General features: G+C 32.9%; 1 protein-coding gene across 6 annotated transcripts in view; it reads left to right on the plus strand.

Moving 5' to 3' along the window:
- LOC139498500 (uncharacterized) overlaps positions 1 to 20,539 on the plus strand; it is a 62,904-nt gene extending 42,365 nt beyond the window's left edge. For all 6 annotated transcript variants that reach the window (XM_071286909.1, XM_071286908.1, XM_071286910.1 and 3 more), the window contains 7 exons: positions 602 to 680; positions 5,138 to 5,783; positions 7,055 to 7,085; positions 13,013 to 13,221; positions 14,264 to 14,558; positions 17,901 to 17,979; positions 19,607 to 20,539. In XM_071286909.1, the coding sequence (XP_071143010.1) occupies positions 602 to 680; positions 5,138 to 5,783; positions 7,055 to 7,085; positions 13,013 to 13,221; positions 14,264 to 14,558; positions 17,901 to 17,979; positions 19,607 to 20,012 (1,745 nt within the window). In that variant the 3' untranslated portion in view covers positions 20,013 to 20,539. The remainder of the gene's footprint in view (positions 1 to 601; positions 681 to 5,137; positions 5,784 to 7,054; positions 7,086 to 13,012; positions 13,222 to 14,263; positions 14,559 to 17,900; positions 17,980 to 19,606) is intronic.
- The last annotated feature ends 5,458 nt before the right edge of the window (positions 20,540 to 25,997 follow it).

Below are 25,997 nucleotides of genomic sequence, written 5' to 3' on the forward strand. Positions count from 1 at the left end.
TTTGTTCATAAACTTTTTTAATTTGATCATTTAATCATGTTAAATATTTGTTCAATCAACATAATCATCTACTGATAAAAAAAAAATGTAAATCAGTTAAATGTGAGAAACAATTTCAAAAGCATCGATTGATGACCTGTACTTTATAGTTACCTGTTAGGCCAACAGGTCAATCTTAGCTGTCAGTCAACCAAAGAAGCTTAATAGAAATAACTATTTAGACGGAGGGTTATTTAATCAAGGCTTGTTCCATAGTAATTACTTCTCGTATTACTTTTATGACCGGGAAAGGGTATTTGTGAAAAAGATAAGTAGAAAAGATAGCATTAACCTTAGGTTTTTTTTATCTGAATTATATCAAAGTTGCAAATCCACATTCCATGCCCAGTTTATCCATACACCAGCTGGTCAAACATAAAAGTTACTAGCTATTGTCCTCATAAACTCAAAATTCCCAATTTCTAGAAATGCCATATGATTTATTTAAGTTGTGATTTGAATTTGTTTGAATTATGTATAGCAGGTCAATTGAACTTTGAGTTTTATTCAAGCTATAGTCAACTATTTATTCTGCCTTTGATAAAGTTTTAAAAATTTTCAGAACGAGCAGCATCAACAGAATCAGCACCAAAATATCGATCATCACCAGAAAATGAAATTCAGAAAGAAAATATGAAAAGGTCAGTTTTTTTTCATTTAGTTTCCTCTGTGTTTGTTTATTCTCTCTTTTAGTGGAATAATAAGACTGAATACTGACGGTGCAGATAAAAGGCGATCCATATAAGCTGATAACTATTTAAGCAATACTGCGAAAGGACCGTTGTACCAGTTTGATTATATTTATCAAAGGTATCAGGTTTATAATTTAATACACCAGACACGTGTTTCGTCTACATAAGACTCATCAGTGACGCTGAAGTACAAAGTTGAAGAGTATTTAGGACCCAGAACTCTAAACAGTTGTACCAAATATGACTAAGGTAATCTATGCCTGGGATAAAAAAAAATCTTGGTATTTAGAATAATTCATACTTTTGCAAACAGTAAATTTATAAAAAAAAATTAACATATAATTGATATCTATGTCAACACCGAAGTGCTGACTACTGGGCTGGTGATACCATCGGAGACGAAACGTTTACCAGCAATGGCATCGACCCAGTGGTGTAAATAGTTATCAAAGGTACCAGGCTGTCTCGTCTCTTTATTTTTAATATACACCTGCTTTGAGAAGTGTTTGGTATGACCATAAATTGTCACTTCTGTTCTCGTACTACAAAATGTATAAACAAATTTTTTGGAGGAAAATATTTCAGTTGTCCATTTATACTGTATACCTTACAACAAAATTATTTTCATTTACCTGTGTACATTATTCTATTTGGCGGGATTTTGTTCAAGGTTTTTGTTGTTTTTCAGAAATTGTTTTAACATCTCATGGCGGTAAACAACTGTTGCCTTTATTTATTCACCCTTCATTTTATTGATTTTATGTTTACAGTGTGCATTGTTGTGTCATAGATAAAACGTATTTATTCAGTGTATGTTCTCTTGTGTTAATATGTCTTTTGATTGAGTTCAGCCTTTTCAATTGATATGTTATAGTGTGTCTTTCTATGTTGTGAGGTTACACCATTGATTTTGATTAGGGTGAAGTTTGGTACCTATAAAAACGTTTAAACCCGCTGCATTTGTTTGCACCTGTCCTAAGTCAAAAATCGGATGTTCAGTAGTTGTCGTTTGTTGATGTGGTTCATAAGTGTTTCTCGTTTCTCGTTTTTTATATAGATTAGACCGTTGGTTTTCCTGTTTGATTGTTTTTACACTAGTCATTTTTGAGGCCCTTTATAGCTTGCAGTTCGGTGTGAACAAAGGCTCCGTGTTGAAGACCGTACTTTTACCTATAGTGGTTTACCTTTACAAATTGAGCCTCATTGGCACTCACACCATATCTTCTTATATCTATTATAATTTGATATGCCAGACGTACATTTCGTCTCCGTATTTGGCAAAACTTTTGGGAATTTTGGATCCTCAATGCAACTTTGTACTTGTTTGGCATTATAAATATTTTGATATGAGCGTCACTGATGAGTCTTATGTAGACGAAACATACGTCTGGCGTAATGAATTATAATCTTGGTGACTCATCAGTGACGCTCAGACAAAAATAGAAAAATAGAAAGCCAAACAAGTACAAATTTGAAGACAATTAAGGACCAAAAATTCCATTATTCCAAAATTCCAAAATTGCTGTACGGTATGGGCCAAGGCTCCGTTGTTGAAGACCGTACTTTGATCTATAATGGTTTACCTTTATAAATTGTGACTTGGATGTAGAGTTGTTTCATTGGCACTCATCCCACATCTTCTTGTGTCTAGTTGTGCCAAATACGGCTAAGGTTATCTATGCCTGGGATGAGAAAGTCCTTAGTATATCGAATAATTATACTTTTTCAAACAGTAAATTTATAAAAATGACCATATAATTGATATTCATGTCAACACCGCCTTTTGAGATTATTATAGCATTTTCCAGTAAATTGTTATCCATGAAATGGTGTATTCTGGACATCAATGTTTCTGATGGAATTAGTGACGGCTGATTGAAGTATTTTGCTGGGATACTTTGTCTGTTTACACGCACAATCATGGAAACTATAACTGAAATCAACTGATGCTCGTATTTTTAGCTCACCTGGCACGAAGGTCCAAGTGAGCTTTTCTCATCACTTTGCGTCATGCGTTCGTCGTCGTTGTCGTCCGTCGTTAGCTACAAAAATCTTCTCCTCTGAAACTACTTGGCCAAATTAAACCAAACTTAGCCACAATTATCATTGGGATATTTAGTTTTAAAAAATGTGTGGCGTGACCCGGTCAACCAACCAAGATGGCCGCCATGGCTAAAAATAGAACATAGGGGTAAAATGTAGATTTTGGCTTATAACTCTGAAACCACAGCATTTAGAGCAAATCTGACATGAGATAAAATTGTTTATCAGGTAAAGAACTATCTGCCCTGAAATTTAAAGACGAATCGGACAACTGGTTGTTGGGTTACTGCCGCTGAATTGGAAATTTTAAGGAAATTATACCGTTTTTTGGCTATTATCTTGAATATTATTATAGATAGAGATAAACTGTAAACAGCAATAATGTTCAACAAAGTAAGATCTACAAATAAGTTAGCATGACTAAAATGGTCAGTTGACCCCTTAAGGAGTTATTGCCCTTTTTAGTAATTTTTTACCATTTTTTCCCAATTTTTTCTAGTCTTTTACAAAAATCTTCTCCAAATTTAACCATACTTGACCATAATCATCATTGAGGTATCTCAATTAAAAAATGTGTGCGGTGACCCTGCCAACCAACCAAGATGGCCGCCATGGCTAAAAAAAAGCACATAGGTGTAAAATGTAGATTTTGGCTTATAACTCAGAAACCAAAGCATAAATAGCAATTCAGACATGGGGTTAAATTGTTTTGCAAGTCAAGACCTATCTGCACTGAAATTTTCAGATCAATCTGACAACTGGTTGTTGGGTTGCTGACCCTGAATTGGAAATTTTTAAGGAAATTTTGCTGTTTTTGGTTATTATCTTGAATATTATTTTAGATAGAGATAAATTGTGAACAGCAATAATTTTCAGCAAAGTAAGGTTCCACAAATAAGTCAACATGACCAAAAAGGTCAGTTGACCCCTGAAGGAGTTATTGCCCTTTGTAGTAAATTTTTAATAATTTTGTAAATTTTGTAAATTTTTGTAAATTTTAACAAAATATTTTCCTCTGTAACTAATGGGCCAAGTTCATTATAATTTGAGATATTTGTAAGAAGCAAGAATGTTCAGTAAAGTAAGATCTAGAAACACATCACTATCACCAAAACACAATTTTGTCATGAATCCATCTGTGTCCTTTGTTTAATATGCTCATAGACCAAGGTGAGCGACACAGGCTCTTAAGAGCCTCTGATTGGTTATTATCTTGAATATTATTATGAATAGAGATAAAATGTAAACAGCAAAAATGTACAGCAAAGTAAGACCTAAAAATAAGTCAACATGACCAAAATGGTCAGTTGACTCCTTAAGGAGTTAGTGCCCTTTATAGTCAATTTAAAACCATTTTTCATAAATCTTAGTAATCTTTTACAAAAATCATCTCCTCTTAAATTACTGGGCCAAATTAAACCAAACTTGGCCACAATCATCATTGGGGTTTCTAGTTTCAAAAATGTGTCCGGTGACCGAGCCAACCAACTAAGATGGCTTACATATCAAAGACCAAAGCATTTAGAGCAAATCTGACAGGTGGCAAATTTGTTTATCAGGTCCAGATCTATCTGTCCTGAAATTTTCAGATGAATCGGACAACCCGTCGTTAGGTTGCTGCCATTGAATTGGTAATTTTAAGGAAATTATACCGTTTTTTGGCTATTATCTTGAGATTATTATAGATAGAGATAAACTGTCAACAGCAATAATGTACAGCAAAGTAAGACCTAAAAATAAGTCAACATGAAAAAATGGTCAATTGACCCCCTAAGGAGTTATTTCCCTTTATACTAAATTTTTAACAATTTTCATAAAATTTGTTAATTTTTACTAACATTTTCCACTGTAACTACTGGGAAAAGTTCATTATAGATAGAGATAATTGTAAGCAGCAAGAATATTCAGTTAAGTAAGATCTACAAACACATCACCATCACCAAAACTCAATTTTGTAACTTTTCTACATTGGCTAGAGGTATAGGGGGAGGGTTGAGATCTTATAAACATGTTTAACCCCGCCTCATTTTTGCGCCTGTCCCAAGTCAGGAGCCTCTGGTCTTTGTTAGTCTTGTATTATTTTAATTTTAGTTTCTTGTGTACAATTTAGAAATTAGTATGGCGTTCATTATCACTGAACTAGTATATATTTGTTTAGGGGCCACTGAACTAGTATATATTTGTTTAGGGGCCAGCTGAAGGACGCCTCCGGGTGCGGGAATTTCTCGTCACATTGAAGACCTGTTGGTGACCTTCTGCTGTTGTTTTTTCTATGGTCTGGTTGTTGTCTATTTGATACATTCCTCATTTCCATTCTCAATTTTATCTATAACTAAATATGTATATATGTATATATTTTTAAGAGCTAAAGCCATGTCAGCAACTGGATCAGTCCGTGGATTTACGGAGTTTGACGATCTTTGTCGAGGCTGTCAAGGTTACTCGTACAACCTTGCGAGTTTGTTTGATATATGTGATCATGACCAATTCAATCGGCATACACACACAATTTCTTTTAAGGAAGCTTTCAAAAGATTGAAATTGACAATTAAAGAATCTTTTAGCAATTTGGAAATACAAACTGAACGAAAAGTTACAGACTTTACAATTGGTAAGACATTTGTTAAACAAAAACCGGGGGTTTACTTTAACCCTATGAAACCGATAACGTGGTCTCTTGGAGGAGGAATAAATGGTAGATGGCAAGATTACAAGAATGATGAATATGACGGTTTAATTGTGTTGGCATGCATTGAAAGGGATTTGATTCCGCAAAATATCAAAGAATGCTACAAGAGGGCGATTCAAATGAATAAGAAAAAAATCGCATTGCATCATCAAAATTATGCTCTAGCCCTGGGACAAGCTTTGATACAATATTACGCATTTATCAAACCAGACGAAAGAATGCGTAATCAGTCCTTCGATATCGGCAATTTATCAAAAGAAATATGCAAGGGAGGAATTGTGTATGTAGCGTATAAACTTGACCCAGAACCTTCTTATTCCGTAAGTATGTGCTTCCCAGGTTTTGAGTAGACGTAAAATAAAGTTTTATTTTAATCCAAATGTGCAAATAAACAACACGTACATCAAAATTAAACGGTGAAATACAAAAGAAAGTGGAAAACGAAAAAACAAGACAAATATCACAATTGTTCAGAAAAAAACCCATCATTTATCTACTTCATCTCATGCAGCAACCGTTCATATGATGCATTGGCTGTGAAAAAGACAAATATCAGTTATTTATAAGAGAACAAATAAAATATATTATTGTATAGCAATATAATATTAACAACAGAAAGTAACCAAAAGTTAGCGTGCAATAAATTCTATTATTGCACTAGTGCAATAAATCTTCAAAATTCATGACGTCATCAACGACAAAATCTTAGTTTAAACCAATTTTTACTTTCAAATATTATATTGCTATACAATAAAAGGGTTATTGCATGAATATTGGGGAATATTGTCCCTCGTAGAACATATATTGCACTCGCAAGCTCGTGCAATATAAAATTCTACTCGGGACAATATTCCCCAATATTCATGCAATAACCCTATAATATGAGAAGTTGATAATGGAACATTAAATTAACGCGTACAAAAGTAAATACTAAAAGCATATGAAAGTTGCATAACTAACTTAGTTTTAGATTACAAAGCTTTTAAGTTATCCGATACTCCATGAAAAAAATCTTGTTGATCTTTAAAATATAATAATTGGAAAATGAATAAAAGGCAATATGATGTTTATGTTAGTGACACAACAACCTAACGTTACAAAAGTACCAACAAAAGATCTAACGATCAGCGCAATATTCATGATATTATTGCATTTAACTTTAATTTCTCGTTATCTGCGTTTTCAGTAACTTTTTGTCTGCATCATGCATATAACCAGCCAAAGGTGTTCTGAATAAATATGTCTTTGTCCGACACACGCACGCATGTTTTATTCAGATTAACAGTGGTAATTTTTTTTATTCACACACATTGCACTACTGCTGTTAACAATTTACTTCACTAGTCCAGCATGGTCCCCATTTTTTACAAGAAATCCAGGTGTTACTCTTTGATGAGCATCATCATATTCGACAGTAATAACTTACATCTAAATAATATCATATAATATCATTATCAACCATGAACTAAACAAATATATATGAAAATACTCAAATATGTATCATCTAGCGTGTTTGGTAAAAACTGTTTCTGGAAACAGTGGTCAGTTTGAAAAGGCAAACTACCATGTAATCTAGTTTTGTACATTTCAGGATGATGAATTTGAAGCACATGATAATTCAGGTATGTTGTTTTTGCGTGTCATGTATTATTCTGTAGGTTTCAAATTGATATTTATATCATATATCTTACTCATAAATATTTTAGTAATATGTTCAGCAACTTCACATTTTCATGCTTACAGTAAGAAAATAAAACCGTCTTGAAAAGTCAAAATCAGAAGTTATTAGTCGAAGATTGACTGACGAATTCATCACAAAAACTACTAATGATTACAACATTCTACACAATGCTACATACAAAACAAAAACCCCACCAGAAAATCGGGCTTAATCTTTGTTGCTCCGGATTGGTCGGCCGAAATTTTTGAAATGTGTGGGAGTTCCTGCTGGAGCAAATAAAAAAAAAGCGTCGGACGCACTTTTGACGTTTTTAAAGTGTAATTTTCATTTTATTAGTATAGGAAAGGAAGCAAAACGCTGACAACATAAAGAAACAAAAACAAAAAACAAAAACAAAAACAAAAAAACCAAAAAAAAACCAAACGTTCATCTTGAAATTAGTATTGCTTTAATCCAAAAGAGGAAGTTTTAGTTTAATTACTTTTGTTTTCTCTTTTTTCATTAAGATTTCATGAGTTCCTTTAATGAGGGTGGTAAAGGGTTATTTTCGTGCAACGTTTTCGGCCTTTTTATTTCACGTGTTTTCGTGTTTTTGTGTTTTATTTCTCGTTTTCTCGTGTTTGGTTCGATGTGCGTGCTTCGTATTTCCCCTTATTTATTTTCCGTGTTTCGTGTCGGTGCTCTTAATTTCTCGTTCTTGCATTGTTCCGCATTTGATTAAAAAGTAAATTGGAACTAACTCAAAGTCAGTAAGTTATAGTACCTTTTGAAACTTGTGTAATATAATAGAAATTGATGTATATTGTTACCATTCTACTTTCTATTGTATATGTATGCTATACATGTAATAGAGTCCATCATAATAATTTTTTTTTCAAATCAGATGCAAGTAGCACAGGCTAGCCTAAAAAGTGACCACAAGGTCTTTATGTCCATTAACAATGAACGGCTGAGTAATAACTGCTGGTACTTTTTTTCTTAATATTTACGATTTTATTTCTCGTGCTTCGTTTTTCCCGATTTTTATTTTTCGTGCTACGTTTTCGCGATTTTTATTTCACGTGTTTCCGTGTTCAGTACCCCCCTTTACCACCCTCTTTAATAAATCATGGCAAACTGGATGATTTATCCTTTTTGTTTCTATTTAATAAATTCTGCATGGCACTCATTTAATATTAAAATGATGAACTTTTAATAGTGTATTCCATTTGTTTTGACTCTGTAATATTCTTTACTATACCATGTACGTACCTTCGTTTTATGTAATTCACTTCTCGAAATCGATGCTTTAATACCTTGCAATTTATTGAGGAACTTTATAATATTTATGGTGTGAACAAACGTTGACTGAACCTCATTCTATTGTCAGTCATTCAAAATATGGATTCTAACGACATATACATCACTTATATTATTTAGCACATACTTACAACTTTTCGTCCAATCAAATTGTTTAAATTTGTCTTTTAACTTTCATAGTACATACTTTGTCGTGTACTAAGTAACTACGCATGAATGACCACAAGGGTAAGATTTCATTGTATCGTAATCAAGATATTGAAATACAAATTGCTACTGGCTATTTTGAAAAAAAATGTTGTGTTCCAAATTAAACTAAATAGTTTGTAATTAGTTTTCAAATTAATTTTTAAACATCCCACTATTTAATCTTTGGATCAAAAACTGTTTTTGACAATTAAAAGTTTCTTTCAATTAAATAAAGAGTACAAATATACATTGTAGTTCATTATAACTTGATTAGAGTACAATGCCATCCAAAATTGTAATCATTTATTTTATCTTCCATGTAATTACTTTGTACACAAAAATAGAGTGAACCATGAAACCTTGTAAAGGGAAATAAAAGCAATTTGATATATTTCGTCATGAATGGAATGATTATTGGTTGCTTAATGTCCAGTGACAGATATTTCATGCATGTAAACTATTCACTAGACTACCTATGGATACATACCAGGGGCAGATCCATTCATTTTTAAAGGGGTTCCAACCCAAAATAAAGGGGCAGGGGTTCAACTGTATGTTCTTATTCAAAGCATTGATCATCCCCCAAATAAGCCTTTTCCACCACCCTCTTTTGGGATCTGCCACTACAAACTATCTATATGTTTTGGGATGTATCATGTATAGTAAAACACAGCTTTATACAAATATACCAATAAACATACTTACACCAGCAACTACAATCTTTCATTCTGAAGTCAATTTCTTACAGTGATGATAGTGAGTAGATTTAAAAACTATGTAAATGAGCTACTGTAACAGATAGTCAGCCAAAACATATCAATAGACTAATTACAGGATTACTCAAGTTGGAAATATGTGCTAAATTGGATATTGTATAGAAAGGTATATACTATGAAAATAAGAGTTTGGGGCAAGGCCCCGCGCTCTAATTTTCATAGTATATACCTTTCTATACAATAACCGAGACATATTTGTGAAGTTGTTCTCACCAAATAATGAAAACTAAGACCCCGTTCACACTAACATTTTTTTATCGATCTAATCTGAATCGATCTAATTAAAACCAGTTAGCGTTCACATTTTCTTTAATCATAACGATCTCTATCGGTCTAATCTGAACCACTGCGTTCACACTACAATTAAAAACGCAATCGATCTAACCTTTTTGCCCATAAAACTGTAAACACTGTGTATTTATAGAAATGATTTATCAAATTCATGTGTTGATACACTGATACACACACTTGGGAAAAAAATTGGATAAAGTTATTGTTTCTCTTGAATCACAAATTAAAATTTTGATACTGGTGTTATTGCAGTTATCCGTTTAATATTGAAAAAAATCATTGTAGCAACGAAGTTATTCAACATGACGCCGGAAATACTGCTATTTTTGATTCAATCGTAATAGTTTAAACCGATCTATGCGTTCACATCTAAAGTAAGATCGGTTTTCTTTAGATCGATTCAAACTTAACTACCTCTTTTGGTGTTTTAGTTTAGACCGACTGAAGATCGATTCAATGTGTTCACATTAGCCCTTAAACCGATCTAAAGAGAACCGGTCTAGTTTAAATCGTTAAAAATGTCCCTGTGTGAACGGGGTCAAAAAGGAGTGAAGAGAGGGGTACCTATAAAGTGCGAAACGGAAGAAAATTGGAACGAATCGAACGATCGACGCAATACAAAATGAAATGTACTGGAAATATTATGTATAAAATTTAGCAAGAGTCAAATAGTAAAATTAATGTAAGCGGTTAAATTCATTCACAATGTAAGATTTTGCATCTATTGCAAAGATAGAGCAGGTACCTACTAGGTTTTTTTTTTAATGTACAACTTAAGATTGATACATTAAGTTGGAAAAGCATCAGTAAGGAGTCGAAGTAAGCTAAAAATATTGACAAGTTATGAAGCTTGTTATCGAGACTATACCATACCCGCGAATTCGCAGGTTTGTACCAGAGTTTAAAAACATACGCTTTATTTTTAGCCTAGATTTTTAGAAATCATATTGTTGTTTGGTGAAATCAAGCTTATAATAAGGTGCACAGTTATGTCCAATAACGAAGTCCATGAGTAGCCATTAATACATATAACATACACATTATTTTTAAACTGCATACCGGGGTTTGTATGTGATAGTTGCCGCAGTACATTTAGTTCTACCTAAGTCCTTGTAAAATTAACCTGGCTACAAGCTTAAGCCTGGCTACAAACTATTATTTTCTATTACTCTTAAATTCAGAGCGTGTATCAGTGTAAAATATATAATTATCAACAATATTCCTACTTTCGAGGTTAATAAAATTATCATTGCGACACCATGGCTTCATTTTCTTTCTGTACCAATTCTTAGCACTAATATCAATGATATACCGCAATATATAATCGTTATGTAATCGATAAGAAATAAAGACAACACGTTAAAAGATCCAGGGTTGAGTTCAATATCGTAGCTGCTACGTAGCGGCTACGTAGCTGCTATCAATATCTATGTTACAAATAGTCTATAGCTATACGTTAAATAGTTAAAATCTACGTAGCACTACGTAGCTGCTACGATATTGAACTCAACCCAGGAATCCGAAGTCTCATTTGTGGATTCTCTTTATGAACGACCAAAAGCCGAATAGTTTATAAGAACTGCAATATAGCTGATTAAGTGTTAAGCTTCGGGCACACCTTACCGGATAGCACGAACGGACGCCTAACGGATGAAAATAAAAGTTGTCCGTTGACAAAATTGTTATCTGTTGGGAGTCCGTTGATGTAGTGGCCGAATAAAACGGACGCGTAACGGATGCATAACGGACACACAACGGATATGCAACGTACGAGAAACGAAAACGTACCGGACAGAACGGATGTCGAACGTACATCCAACGGACGAGTACCGCATAAAACGGACACATACCGGAAGCGTACCGGATAAAACGGATGAACATGATATACGGAAAAATCGCATGAATATTCAAAACGTTTCTGTGTAACTGGCTTTGGTTTGGTCTTCAGAATTCCGCCAACGGGCAGTGTCTGGCCTGAATAAGAGCTGCTTGATTGTGAAGACGTGCTTATACTCCAAGATCGATTATGAATAATAAGAATTCACGAACCTTAAGAAATCTGACATACCAATAATTGGCATTTCTAACGCGAAATTTCCAATTGGCATTTATCCGTTTTAGATCCGTTCATCATCCGTTTTATCCGTTATACATCCGGTATGAGTCCGTTTCTCATCCGTTTTATCCGTTAAACGTCCGGTAGAAGTCCGTTGGTGAATTTATCTTCCAGACCTCCAACGGATGTATAACGGACACGTAACGGATACAAAACGGAAATGAAATGAACGAGTACCGTACAAAAAGGACGCTTAACGGACGTTCAACGGACATTTTATCCGTTGGACGTCCGTTCAAAGTTTTGAACATGCTCAAAGTTTTCCACTGGACAGAACGGACGTCAACGGATAAAACGTACGCTTAACGGACATGCAACGAATATGGACGGACGTCTAACGGATAAGAACGGACGTTTAACGAACATGAACGGATTGAAAAAAAAATGTCCGTTAGGCGTCCGTTCGAGCTATCCGGTAAGTGTGACGGAGGCTTTAAAGATATATTTAACAAAAAGTGTTAACAATGTCATCTGCCGACATGATTGCAGATAAAAAAAGTCGTAAATAAAATAAGATTAAAACAAATATGAGGGAATACATGTGTATTTAATAACTTTATGCCTTTACGTACAGTAAAACAATATATTAATACACAACCCTAACATACTTTTTGGCTTAATGCGAGTTGATTATTTTTCACTGCTGCTCCTAAATGATGAGCGTTTGAAATACATCAGAACTGTGTATGTTTAATAATTCTCTAGCTTAATTTCTGCCTACCATTAAAAGAGTAACAAATAACATTGTTTGTAGCAAATCATATATGACATCTGAGTATATTACTTTTATTTTTAAAATTCATTAATAAAAGTTTGTCTAAATACTCGAGTTATGGTCATTTGTCAAAGTTACGACCAACATCCAAAATACTTTAGTTGAAGTTACGACCATTACACATTTAAAGTTACGACCATCATGCTCGAATTTTTGAATGATTTTATCTATTAAATTTGGTTTCAATATCAATGCACTCACGATAAGTGTATATGCAACAAGCGGTTTGGCTCAAATGAACCTTTTACTGCACAAAAATCGGAAAAAAATTTATCTCTAGAGTTGTCTTCCATCTCCGGATGGTCGTAACTTTTAGTTACGACCATGCGCTTACCACCAGTGATACATGCAATGCAATTATTAGGCATTGCCAACAAAACGCCAAATATCATTTGTTATTTCTTTGCATATAATTTAACCAGTTCCGGCCATCAATGTCAAACAAGCAGCAATTGATCGTCTAAATCTTCAGTTGAAGAAAAACGGATTATATTTCTGCTGTGATATTTCAAATGATGGGAACTCGTTTTTCCGAGCATGCAGCGATCAGCTGAGTCGTCTTGAGTTAGCTAAGATGGATCATTTACAACTCCGGCAACTTATTATTCCACAACTGAGAGATGTGTCTGATGTAAGTTTACAAACTTTTCTTTCACATTTCGTCTTTTTGTATTTTGTTTAAGAGTGCATATATATATACATATATTGAATAATCTACTATTTTTGCATACGAAAAAAAAAACAAAACTGACACAACGAAAAGTATGTTGATTTGTTTATTGTTTGATTGACGGTTCCTTGCCAAAATAGCAAAAATGCTACATTGTTTCGAGCTAGGTATTAATCCTATTTTTGTCATTTGTTCATTCTGATATTTGTAATGGCAACTGCTGTTTTTGACAAAGATATGCCACATTGTTTCGAGCTAGATAGTAATCCTATTTTTGTCATTTGTTCATTTTAATATTTGTAATGGCAACTGCCGTTTTTGACAAAGATATGCTACATTGTTTCGAGCTAGATAGTAATCCTATTTTTGAAAATCTTAAAATCTGACAAGTTTGAGCTTTCTAAAAAGCTGTGGACTACTTCGCTCTATTTTGTTTTTAGTTAATATGTGTGCATGTGGTTGTTATTTTAGTATTGGAAATGTATTGATTTTAGATATTGATTGGAATAAAATGGATGTCAATTTGATCACTTTACTTGTTGAAAATTAAAACAATTACAAATAGGTGTGCCTAGATTGGCAGAAGTTATAAAATACAGATAATGCAGTTTTGTTAACGTTGTATAGAAAAATTGTTTAGAATAAAAAATCGTGCATATTGCAGATCAACAAAGCAAATAAACTCGTATTAATAATTGATATTTCATTATTGAATTTCAGTGTGCAATATATGCATATTAAACGAACATGATTTAATGACAGTTGATCTAACTAAAATACACATATTAAAATTGAATACAAAGACATGCCTAAATCTAGCGTTGAATTTTGATTAAATCTTGTATTGACGATTACATGTGCTAACAGTGTTAGAAAGTTGAGGTTTTCTTGCCAGTCATTTAATATCATTTTCATTTTTGTTTTTCATCACAACATTGCTAAACACTGATGAAAAGATTGATACATTTACACATAATATATTTATATGAAAAAAATATTCTAGGAAAAGAAAGAATCTATCAACTTAGCCAACGAAAGTTGGGAAACATATTTGACAACAATTGAAAAGGAGGGAAATGTTGTCGGGGATATTGTTGTGGAAACAATGGCAAAGTATTGGCGCAGAAAAATTGTTATCTACTCTCGTTCTTATCCCGATGAAATAACAGAAGAATTTGTAAACGAAGAAGCTTGGGTAAATGGACCTCCACTCTTACTTGCAAAAGAAAAACTATACTATCAGAGTTTAAAAAGGGGTGATGGTAACGTAGAGGTTAAAGGAGAATCAACAATCCTAAGTAAGTACATCAACTACGTTTGACTATGTATGACATAGAATTTGATATAAGCAAAATGTTATGTTGCATTTTTTCTCCTATATAATATTCAAACAACTATGATTTCATTAACTTTCATAACGTTAAATAATTAACGAGCGAAAGAACAACACATTAATTCACGAATGGACAAAGCGCATTAGTAGATTATTAATATTCTTTGCTCAAGAGTTTAATATTCTTGGTTAGTTGTGTAACGGTTTGTCTCAATCTTCGCTAACGCATAAATTTTGCAACATCAAAAGGTCATCAAAGGTTTTGACAGATAAGATTTATGTTCTGTGCTCATGAAAGTTTTGAAGAATAAATATAGGAATAAGGAGATGTGGCATGATTACCAATGAACAACTATCCACCAGATTTTAAATGATGAAAGGATGCAAGCAATTATAGGCTACCGTACCAACTTTTGCAAAGAAAAAAATCCAACATATCGTATCGTCGACTATAAAAGGCACCGACATGAAAAATATGAAACACAAATTAATTGAGAAAAACTAACGGGCTAATTTATAACAACAAAACAACTTACGAAAAACAAGTATGAAAGACATCATGACATGAACCAACGGCAAACCACCGAACTACACGCTCCTGACTGTGACAGACACATACATAATATTGCGGGTTTAAACAAGTTTGCTGGCGCGAAAACCTCTCCCCTAACCAGGGACAGTTGTGTAACAGTACGACATAAGAACAAACGATAAAAATCAATTGAAAAGGGCTAAAACCCTGAGATCAATACAAAACAAAAAGACCTAACGAAAACACTACCCGGACGTGGCAGCGTATCTTTATGTTACAGTGAATTTGTAGAATGAGGAATTATGTTATGTATAATCACCGGTAGCTTTAGTGATTATATATAATTACTAAAAAATTCAGGAATTATGCATAATCACTAGAACAAATGTCAGGTATTAAACATAATAACTGAAATGAAGAGACAATGAATATAATTAAAATATTTTATTTAAACATCTTTAAAAATATAACTATCAAATCTTAAGCACAATACTGTAAACCAACTTATTTTCGCGGATTCTTTATTTCGCGTTTTACCCTTTCTTGACCACCTTGCGGCTATTTAATTTCGCGATTTTCTGATTAACTTGATTAAGTTTAATAGGAGATAGATCCAAGGTTTACATATTCGCGACGATTTATATTCGCGTTATTTTCTACTCGCAAAAGTCGCGAAAATAAATCGCTCGCGAAAATAAGTTGGTTTACAGTAGTTTAATACATATCATTTATTTTTACAAACTGCATTGAAAATTTGGATGACCTCTTCTATTAGGGTCTTTTTTTTTTTATTTTTAAGATAATTATTCTCGTTTGTTTCTTTATTTTGCCCATTATTCTCTATTTTGTATATTTTAGTACACTATTATTCTCCATTCTGATTTCTTTTGTCTATTTTTGTCTATTCTTTAATTTTCAATCCATTATTTTGCACTGTTTGCCCATAATACTCTATTCTGTAAACCCAATCCAGACCCCCTACCATTAAACTTTTATCTGCGTATTCATTTTTGGTTTGTTTTCATCAAATAAAAAAAACAACCTTAGACTTTCATATATTGAATCTGATTTTACTGCACTTTAACATGTTTAAAGAGAAATAAAGTGTTCATCTGAATTGGCTAAAAATGTCAATCAGACACCTCAAATCGATTACTTGTGTATAATCTGAGAGTTATTAAATGTTTCGTAGTCAGTCATTATCCTTTTCATTCCTTTTATTAACGATGGCCATTATGTTTTTGGGGTCTCCTTTTCAACGATCACACTGCGGCCTCCACCAAAATTGTGTTCAATCTATCAAGCATTTGTTCAGTTCAGTTTGTGTTCCTAGACGTTAAGTTGCATATCTTTGCCTAGCTTGAATTCCTTGTTCGTTAACTTTCATCCCCCTATTTGTTTTACAGCAAATTACATGATCTGTGCATTTATTTGCTTACGAGTTTAAAAATGTGGTTTAACACAGTTAAATAGAATATCACCAGAAAAAACTGTTCACTCTTAATAAAATCAGATTTGATAAATGGTCAGGAATAAAAACTGACCACCATAAAGAGGTTATTTTATATTATAAGGACAAACAGAAAACATGTCAAAGTAAGTTGAATTGTTATCATTCATTTAAGAATTAAAAGCTTCTTTTTGTAAAATCAATGGGGTTTAAAAGCGTTTACCGAAGTACATTTGTATGAAGCGCTAAAATGTGTGCACGGTCAACACTTTTACAACCCTATGAAATTACCTTATAATAACATTTTTTTCGCTATAATCTTTAAAATGAAGTTTTTTTTCTTTTATTTACCTGTGCACTTTATCATAGAAGCACATGTCAACATGCATGTTACAATTCATTTTAAAATGAAGTTGATTAAGGAATAACGCGAGATTGCGGTTAGCCAATCAGAATAACGTATTATAATGAAACATACATCTTATGTAATTATATGGTTTGATTTTATTATTTCGATAAATCTTGCTGTTTTTTTTGGTTAGCTCTTAACTGGCAAACAGAATACAATATATTCTAAGAATCTATAAAATAGACTTTGTCATAAAGCATCCTTCATGAAAACTCAGTTTAACAAAGAATGAACCTCCTCCATTTAGTATATTTAGCATTTACAAGATAATGAAATGACAAATTATTTCCTTTGTTTACATTGACTTTAATGAAAGCGTTGGGTGTTACATTACAATAAAAAAACTTATCACTCCACCAAAAAAGAAAAAAAAATACAACCACAAGACAGAACCACAAACACATAAAACAGCAACGTTTTTAACCTGAAAAATTCTTTTACAACATTATGCATGTTATTGCAGTATTGTGCACATATCTAAATAATTAAAGTTTGCATCGTGTTGAAACTAAACAAAAATATGTGATGAGTATACACATATGAGAGGGTCTGAATGGAGGTTTACAAAATAGAGATATGAAGAGTAGAAAAAAAGGTCAAAATAATAATAATAAAGAAAAATGGGGTGCTAAAATATAAAAAAATAGAGAATAATGAGCTAAAAATATAAAGAATAGAGAAAATAGGTCTAAAAAAAATTAAATTACAGAATTTAAGCACCCCATCCAATCCCTAACATGCCTAATATGAGGTTCAATTTGTACTTTTAGATTTATTATGTTGAATTTTTTTTTATAAATTTGAATTCGGAGATGCATTTGTAAATACAGAAGTCCTGTATTATAAGTAAGAATTGTAATAAATTGTTAGAATTAGAGGCATTTGGATAAAGATCTGTTGTTCTTGTATTTCCCAGAGAGACCAGCGAAGAATGTTCACTTTGCTGACGATGTGTCACTTGCTAAACAACCAAAACTAGAAAAAGAAGTAGACAGGTATGATTTCAAAGTGTATATATACCCAACATATCCATGATATATTTTCTCTGTTTACAATATATCTGTTTCTCTGCACAATCATACATCTCACTTGTTTTCATTGTACTGACATTTTTATCATCACCATCTTCATCCTCATCTTCTTCCAATAATGTTCAGGAGTCGTAGACGACCATGCCAACGGACAAATGCATATGGTTAATCCGACAGCCATAGCAAGAAATTAAATGTAAGATGATTATCATAGTCAGTTCTACTTCCTCACAAATGTTCTTTTTTGGAAGTTATTGATTTGCCAGAGATAAGAAAATATTTCATGTACCCAAAGTATTCTTAATTTTGAAAAAAACAGAGTATTCCTTAAATATTGTATGATTTCAAGCCTTAGATTAATCGTATTAGTTAACAATAATCAAATCATTCAACCACATATTCTTGACAGAGGTGGACTTATAAAACCATTATTGACTGGCAATTTACTCATAATTATACCCCACGCAACGAAGTTGCGGAGGGTATAATGTTTTTGACCCGTCCGTCCGTCCGTCAGTCCGTCAGTCCTGTTTCCTGTCATCGCAACTCCTCTCAAACCGCACAACAGAATTTCATGAAACCTTTTTAGATAATAAGGACATACTATCTAGATGTGCATATCGACAGGAAATTACGATTTAATTTTTTTTCTAGGAGTTACATCTCTTTTAATTTATTTGCTTTAGGGTACTGCTTCAACAGTTTGTCATCTCAACTCCTCTGAAACCACACAACAGAGTTTTATGAAACTTTGTAGATAATAAGGACATACTAGGTAGATGTGCATATCGACAGGAAATTACGATCCATTTTTATTTCTAGGAGTTACGCCCCTTTGAACTTATTTGCTTCAATGTACTTCTGCAACAGTTTGTCATCTCAACTCCACTGAAACCACACAACAGAATTTCATAAAATTTTGTAGATAATAAGGACATACTATATAGATGTGCATATTGACAGGAAATTATTATTCAATATTTTTTCTTATACAACTTTTCTTTCTTACACTTATTTAATTTCTCCAATGACAATGTGGGGACGTAGGGTATGTGAGCGTGCTTTCTAAGGTTCTTAAATTTTTTTAAGCAAAGTCATATTTAAATATGGTAAGATTCCAAGCCTTGTATAGCAATAAATCAAATAAGTAATTGATCGTATAGTTTTCTTTTCAATTTAACAACCAACAAATATATCAACCACTGATCATTGATAGAGGTGGTCAAAACACTTCAGTGACAATTTAAGTCTTCTTTAATGTATACAGACATTAAATTTGTCACGGTCCAACTTGATTGCAGGTTTTGATTTCTGCGTTTTCTTTTTAGTCAAATCTTCCTTATACATGAATATTTATTTTTATTCATTGTCGATTTTATTTTATCTTATTTGAAAAATTGGCAACATTAAATTTCTCGTAAAATTGTGCATCTTGCGTTATTTGTTAAAAATTCTTTGTTTTAATGAGTTAAATTATATATCGGAGAAACAAGGGAAAAAATTACATGCTTCAACTATGTTTTTTGTTTTTTGTTTAAATCATCGTTGATTATGTAAAATTGTAATAAATTGTCACACTTGATATCCACAGGAACGCAGAAGTGGTATCTAGTGGAAAAGTTAAATCAGACAAGGACTCTCACAAGTCTACACCAGTGAAGATACTACAAGCGGGACCATCAACTGAAGGAGCGTCAACTAAATCAAACACAAAACAAGTTAATACACCAATGAAGAAAATAACAAAAGATGAAAAGTTATTGATACTACGCTGTTACCATGCATTAGAGGTGAAAAACTGGGATAAATTGGTTGAAATGGTGTACAACAAAAGATACGAACGATTATCACGTGAAATAGTTCATCATTATGAACAAAACTTAGATCTGAAGACAACACTAAAGAGCAGAATAAAAGATTACGTAACGAGAGTAAAAAAAGACAAAGGAAAAAACGAGAAGGACCCAGACGTAAAGGCTTTAATACAGCTAATTTGATTGCTCACTTATGAATTTCGTATACAGAAAATATGCATTCAATACGCCATATATATGTATATGCATAGACAGTCTTCCGAAACATTATATCCTGATGAATTTTCGGAACGATATTTAATTCACCAATGTGTTTAATTCCTTGAGGTGTATCATTTTCATAGAACTCATGATTGTTTCCTTTTAGTTCAGTTCAGTGAATATTTTTTTTGCATCGTGTTGTTATATTGCATAGTTTCATTTATGTCATGCAAGTTCAAATTGCTTGCATTGTTTTGTAATTTTATATGATTCATGTTTCTTAATTCATCATTTTAGTTAAGGTCATTGTTTCGCATTTTTAAAACTTTATATAATATATATTTTAGTTTAATTGATTAGTTCGCTTTGCATATATTTTAATATCATTCATGTTTATTATTAACTATAGTTGATTAAGCTTATTTGTTTGCATCGCTTTGTATGTTCATATAGTTCATAATATAGATATGTACCACACCACTTATTTAATAAAAAAAAAAAAAAGTTGAGAGTTATCGATAAATTTTTGTTATATGTATATGTAAATTATAGGACACATTTGAAGAACAACAACGACACAGTTAAACCACACTTAGAACATGCTTTTTATACGACCGCAAAATTTGAAAAATTTTTGGTTGTTTATTGGTATCACGTTGGCCTCGTCGTTGTCCGTAGTCGTCGTCGGCGGCGTCCGAAGACTTTTGGTTTTCGCTTTATAACTTTAGTATAAGTAGATAGAAATCTATGAAATTTAAACACAAGGTTAATGACCATAAAGGAGAGGTTGTGATTGATTTTGGAAGTTTTGGTCCCAACAGTTTGGGAATAAGGGGCCAAAAAGGGCCCAAATAAGCATTTTCTCGGTTTTTGCACTATAACTTTAGTTTTAGTTAATAGAAATCAATGAAATTTTGACACAATGTTTATGACCACTAAAGGAAGGTTGGGATTGATTTTTGGAGTTTTGGTCCCAACAGTTTAGGAATTAGGGGCCAAAAAAGAGCCCAAATAAGCATTATTCTTGGTTTTCGCACAATAACTTTAGTATCAGTAAATAGAAATCAATGAAATTTAAACACAAAGTTTATGAACACAAAAGGAAGGTTGGGATTGATTTTAGGAGTTGAGGTCACAACAGTTTAGGAATTAGGGGCTAAAAAGAGGCCCAAATAAGCATTTGTCTTGGTTTTCGCACAATTACTTTAGTATAAGTAAACAGAAATCTATGAAATTTTGACACAAGGTTTATGACCACTAAAGGAAGGTAGGGATTGATTTTGGGGAGTTGAGGTCCCAACAGTTTAGGAATTAGGGGCAAAAAAAGGCCCAAATAAGCCATCTCTTGGTTTTCGCACCATAACTTAAGTATAAGTTAATAGAAATCTATGAAATTTAAACACAAGGTTTATGACCATAAAAGGAAGGTAGGGATTGATTTTGGGAGTTTTGGTCACAACAGTTTAGGAATGAGGGGCCAAAGGGTCCAAAATTGAACTTTGTTTGAATTCATCAAAAATTGAATAATTGGGGTTCTTTGATATGCCGAATCTAACTGTGTATGTAGATTCTTAATTTTTGGTCCCATTTTCAAATTGGTCTACATTAAGGTCCGAAAGGTCCAATATTAAACGTTGGCGTCGTCGTCGTCCGTAGTCGTCGTCGGCGGCGTCCAAAGACTTTTGGTTTTCGCACTATAACTTTAGTATAAGTGGATAGAAATCTATAAAATTTAAACACAAGGTTTATGACCATTAAGGGAAGGTTTGGATTGATTTTTGAAGTTTTGGTCACAACAGTTCGGGAATTAGGGGCCAAAAAGGGCCAAAATAAGCATTATTCTTGGTTTTCGCACAAAAACTTTAGTATTAGTATATAGAAATCAATGAAATTTCAACACAAAGTTTATGAACACAAAAGAAAGGTTTGGATTGATTTTGGGAGTTGAGGTCCCAATAGTTAAGGAATTCCGGGCCAAAACGGGGCCCAAATAAGCATTTTTCTTGGTTTTCGCATCATAACTTTAGTATAAGTAAACAGATATCTATGAAATTTTGACACAATGTTTATGACCACTTAAGGAAAGTTGGGATTGATTTTTGGAGTTTTGGTCCTAACAGTTGAGAAATTAGGGGCCAAAAAAGAGCCCAAATAAGCATTATTCTTGGTTTTCGCACAAAAACTTTAGTATAAGTATATAGAAATCAATGAAATTTCAACACAAAGTTTATGAACACAAAAGGAAGGTTTGGATTGATTTTGGGAGTTGAGGTCCCAATAGTTTAGGAATTCGGGGCCAAAAAGGGGCCCAAATAAGCATTTTTCTTGGTTTTCGCACCATAACTTTAGTATAAGTAAACAGATATCTATGAAATTTTGACACAAGATTTATGACCACTAAAGGAAGGTAGGGATTGATTTTGGGAGTTGAGGTCCCAACAGTTTAGGAATTAGGGGCAAAAAAGGGCCCAAATAAGCCATCTCTTGGTTTTTGCACTATAACTTAAGTATAAGTTAATAGAAATCTATGAAATTTAAACACAAGGTTTATGACCATAAAAGGAAGGTTGGGATTGATTTTGGGAGTTTTGGTCACAACAGTTTAGGAATAAGGGGTCCAAAATTAAACTTTGTTTGAATTCATCAAAAATTGAATAATTGGGGTTCTTTGATAAGCCGAATCTAACTGTGTATGTAGATTCTTAATTTTTGGTCCCATTTTCAAATTGGTCTACATTAAGGTCCGAAAGGTCCAATATTAAACGTTGGCGTCGTCGTCGTCCGTAGTCATCGTCGTCGGCGGCAGCATCCAAAGACTTTTGGTTTTCGCACTATAACTTTAGTATAAGTGGATAGAAATCTATAAAATTTAAACACAAGGTTTATGACCATTAAGGAAAGGTTTGGATTGATTTTGAAAGTTTTGGTCACAACAGTTTGGGAATTAGGGGCCAAAAAGGGCCAAAATAAGCATTTTCTTGGTTTTCGCACTATAACTTTAGTTTAAGTTAATAGAAATCAATGAAATTTTGACACAATGTTTATGACCACTTAAGGAAAGTTGGGATTGATTTTTGGAGTTTTGGTCTTAACAGTTGAGGAATTAGGGGCCAAAAAAGAGCCCAAATAAGCATTATTCTTGGTTTTCGCACAAAAACTTTAGTATAAGTATATAGAAATCAATGAAATTTCAACACAAAGTTTATGAACACAAAAGAAAGGTTTGGATTGATTTTGGGAGTTGAGGTCCCAATAGTTAAGGAATTCCGGGCCAAAACGGGGCCCAAATAAGCATTTTTCTTGGTTTTCGCATCATAACTTTAGTATAAGTAAACAGATATCTATGAAATTTTGACACAATGTTTATGACCACTTAAGGAAAGTTGGGATTGATTTTTGGAGTTTTGGTCCTAACAGTTGAGAAATTAGGGGCCAAAAAAGAGCCCAAATAAGCATTATTCTTGGTTTTCGCACAAAAACTTTAGTATAAGTATATAGAAATCAATGAAATTTCAACACAAAGTTTATGAACACAAAAGGAAGGTTTGGATTGATTTTGGGAGTTGAGGTCCCAATAGTTTAGGAATTCGGGGCCAAAAAGGGGCCCAAATAAGCATTTTTCTTGGTTTTCGCACCATAACTTTAGTATAAGTAAACAGATATCTATGAAATTTTGACACAAGATTTATGACCACTAAAGGAAGGTAGGGATTGATTTTGGGAGTTGAGGTCCCAACAGTTTAGGAATTAGGGGCAAAAAAGGGCCCAAATAAGCCATCTCTTGGTTTTTGCACTATAACTTAAGTATAAGTTAATAGAAATCTATGAAATTTAAACACAAGGTTTATGACCATAAAAGGAAGGTTGGGATTGATTTTGGGAGTTTTGGTCACAACAGTTTAGGAATAAGGGGTCCAAAATTAAACTTTGTTTGAATTCATCAAAAATTGAATAATTGGGGTTCTTTGATAAGCCGAATCTAACTGTGTATGTAGATTCTTAATTTTTGGTCCCATTTTCAAATTGGTCTACATTAAGGTCCGAAAGGTCCAATATTAAACGTTGGCGTCGTCGTCGTCCGTAGTCATCGTCGTCGGCGGCAGCATCCAAAGACTTTTGGTTTTCGCACTATAACTTTAGTATAAGTGGATAGAAATCTATAAAATTTAAACACAAGGTTTATGACCATTAAGGAAAGGTTGGGATTGATTTTGAAAGTTTTGGTCACAACAGTTTGGGAATTAGGGGCCAAAAAGGGCCAAAATAAGCATTTTCTTGGTTTTCGCACTATAACTTTAGTTTTAAGTTAATAGAAATCAATGAAATTTTGACACAATGTTTATGACCACTTAAGGAAAGTTGGGATTGATTTTTTGGAGTTTTGGTCCTAACAGTTTAGGAATTAGGGGCTAAAAAAGAGCCCAAATAAGCATTTTTCTTGGTTTTCGCACCATAACTTAAGTACAAGTTAATAGAAATCTATGAAATTTAAACACAAGGTTTATGACCATAAAAGGAAGGTAGGGATTGATTTTGGGAGTTGTGGTCCCAACAGTTTAGGAATAAGGGGCCCAAAGGGTCCAAAATTAAACTTTGTTTGAATTCATCAAAAATTGAATAATTGGGGTTCTTTGATATGCCGAATCTAACTGTGTATGTAGATTCCTAATTTTTGGTCCCATTTTCAAATTGGTCTACATTAAGGTCCAAAAGGTCCAATATTAAACTAAGTTTGATTTAAACAAAAATTGAATTCTTGGGGTTCTTTGATATGCTGAATATAAACATGTACTTAGATTTTTGATTATGGGCCCAGTTTTTAAGTTGGTCCAAATTGGGGTCCAAAATTAAACTTTGTTTGATTTCAACAAAAATTGAATTTTTGGGGTTTTTTGATATGCTGAATCTAAACACGTACTTAGATTTTTTATTATGGGCCCAGTTTTAAATTTGGTCCAAATCGTGCTTTGTTTGATATCAACAAAAATTGAATCCTTGGGGTTCTTTGATATTCTGAATCTAAACCTGTATTTAGATTTTTGATTATAGGCCCAGTTTTCAAGTTGGTCCAAATTGCGGTCCAAAATTAAACTTTGTTTATTTTCAACAAAAATTGTATGTATGGGGTTCTTTGATATATGCTTAATCTAACCATGTATTTAGATTTTTTATGTTTGGGCCCGGTTATCAGGTTGGTCCACATTGAGGTCTAAAGGGTCCAAAATTGAACTTTATTTGATTTCATCAAAAATTTAATTCTTGGGCTTCTTTGATATGCTGAATCTAACCATGTATTTAGATTTAGGATACTGGACCATAATAGGTAATGTCCAATTTAAAATTTAAAGTTTTTAAGTTTAAGTTCTTAGACCACATTTATTATGTGTCAGAAACCTGTGTTGTGTCAACTATTTAATCACAATCCAAATTCAGAGCTGTATCAAGCTTGAATGTTGTGTCCATACTTGCCCGAATGTTCAGGGTTCGAACTCTGCGGTCGTATAAAGCTGCGCCCTGCAGAGCATCTGGTTTTTGTAAATATTAAACATATAAACGACGATAACACAATTTAACAATTATAGGCTATGTAATGTCTGTTTTCCTTTCTTTTCACGTTTTCTGAATGCCCCATTTGTACCATTAATTTTCTTTAAAACTGAAGTTCGCTTTAAAAAACTGAAAAGCGAAAAGAAAGTTAGGCTTGAACGGTTTGGATATGCTATTGACTAGCAAAACGAACGTTAAGTTATTTTAGAACAAAAAAATGGCATATAAATCTGATAAACACGTGCAATTTCTTTAAAAAAAAAAATCCATTAAACTGTTAAATGTCAAAAAGGGAACGTACAAACGTATAAAAATTCGTACTTTTTGAAGAAGAGCACTGATTACACAGACAAATAATCCAAAGATGAAATCATCAAAATGCTGGACTTTTTCATAAATAGTCAGTATTCCAACGTGAAC

Source organism: Mytilus edulis, chromosome 12, assembly GCF_963676685.1.
Source record: "Mytilus edulis chromosome 12, xbMytEdul2.2, whole genome shotgun sequence".
Taxonomy (NCBI): Eukaryota; Metazoa; Mollusca; class Bivalvia; order Mytilida; family Mytilidae; genus Mytilus; species Mytilus edulis.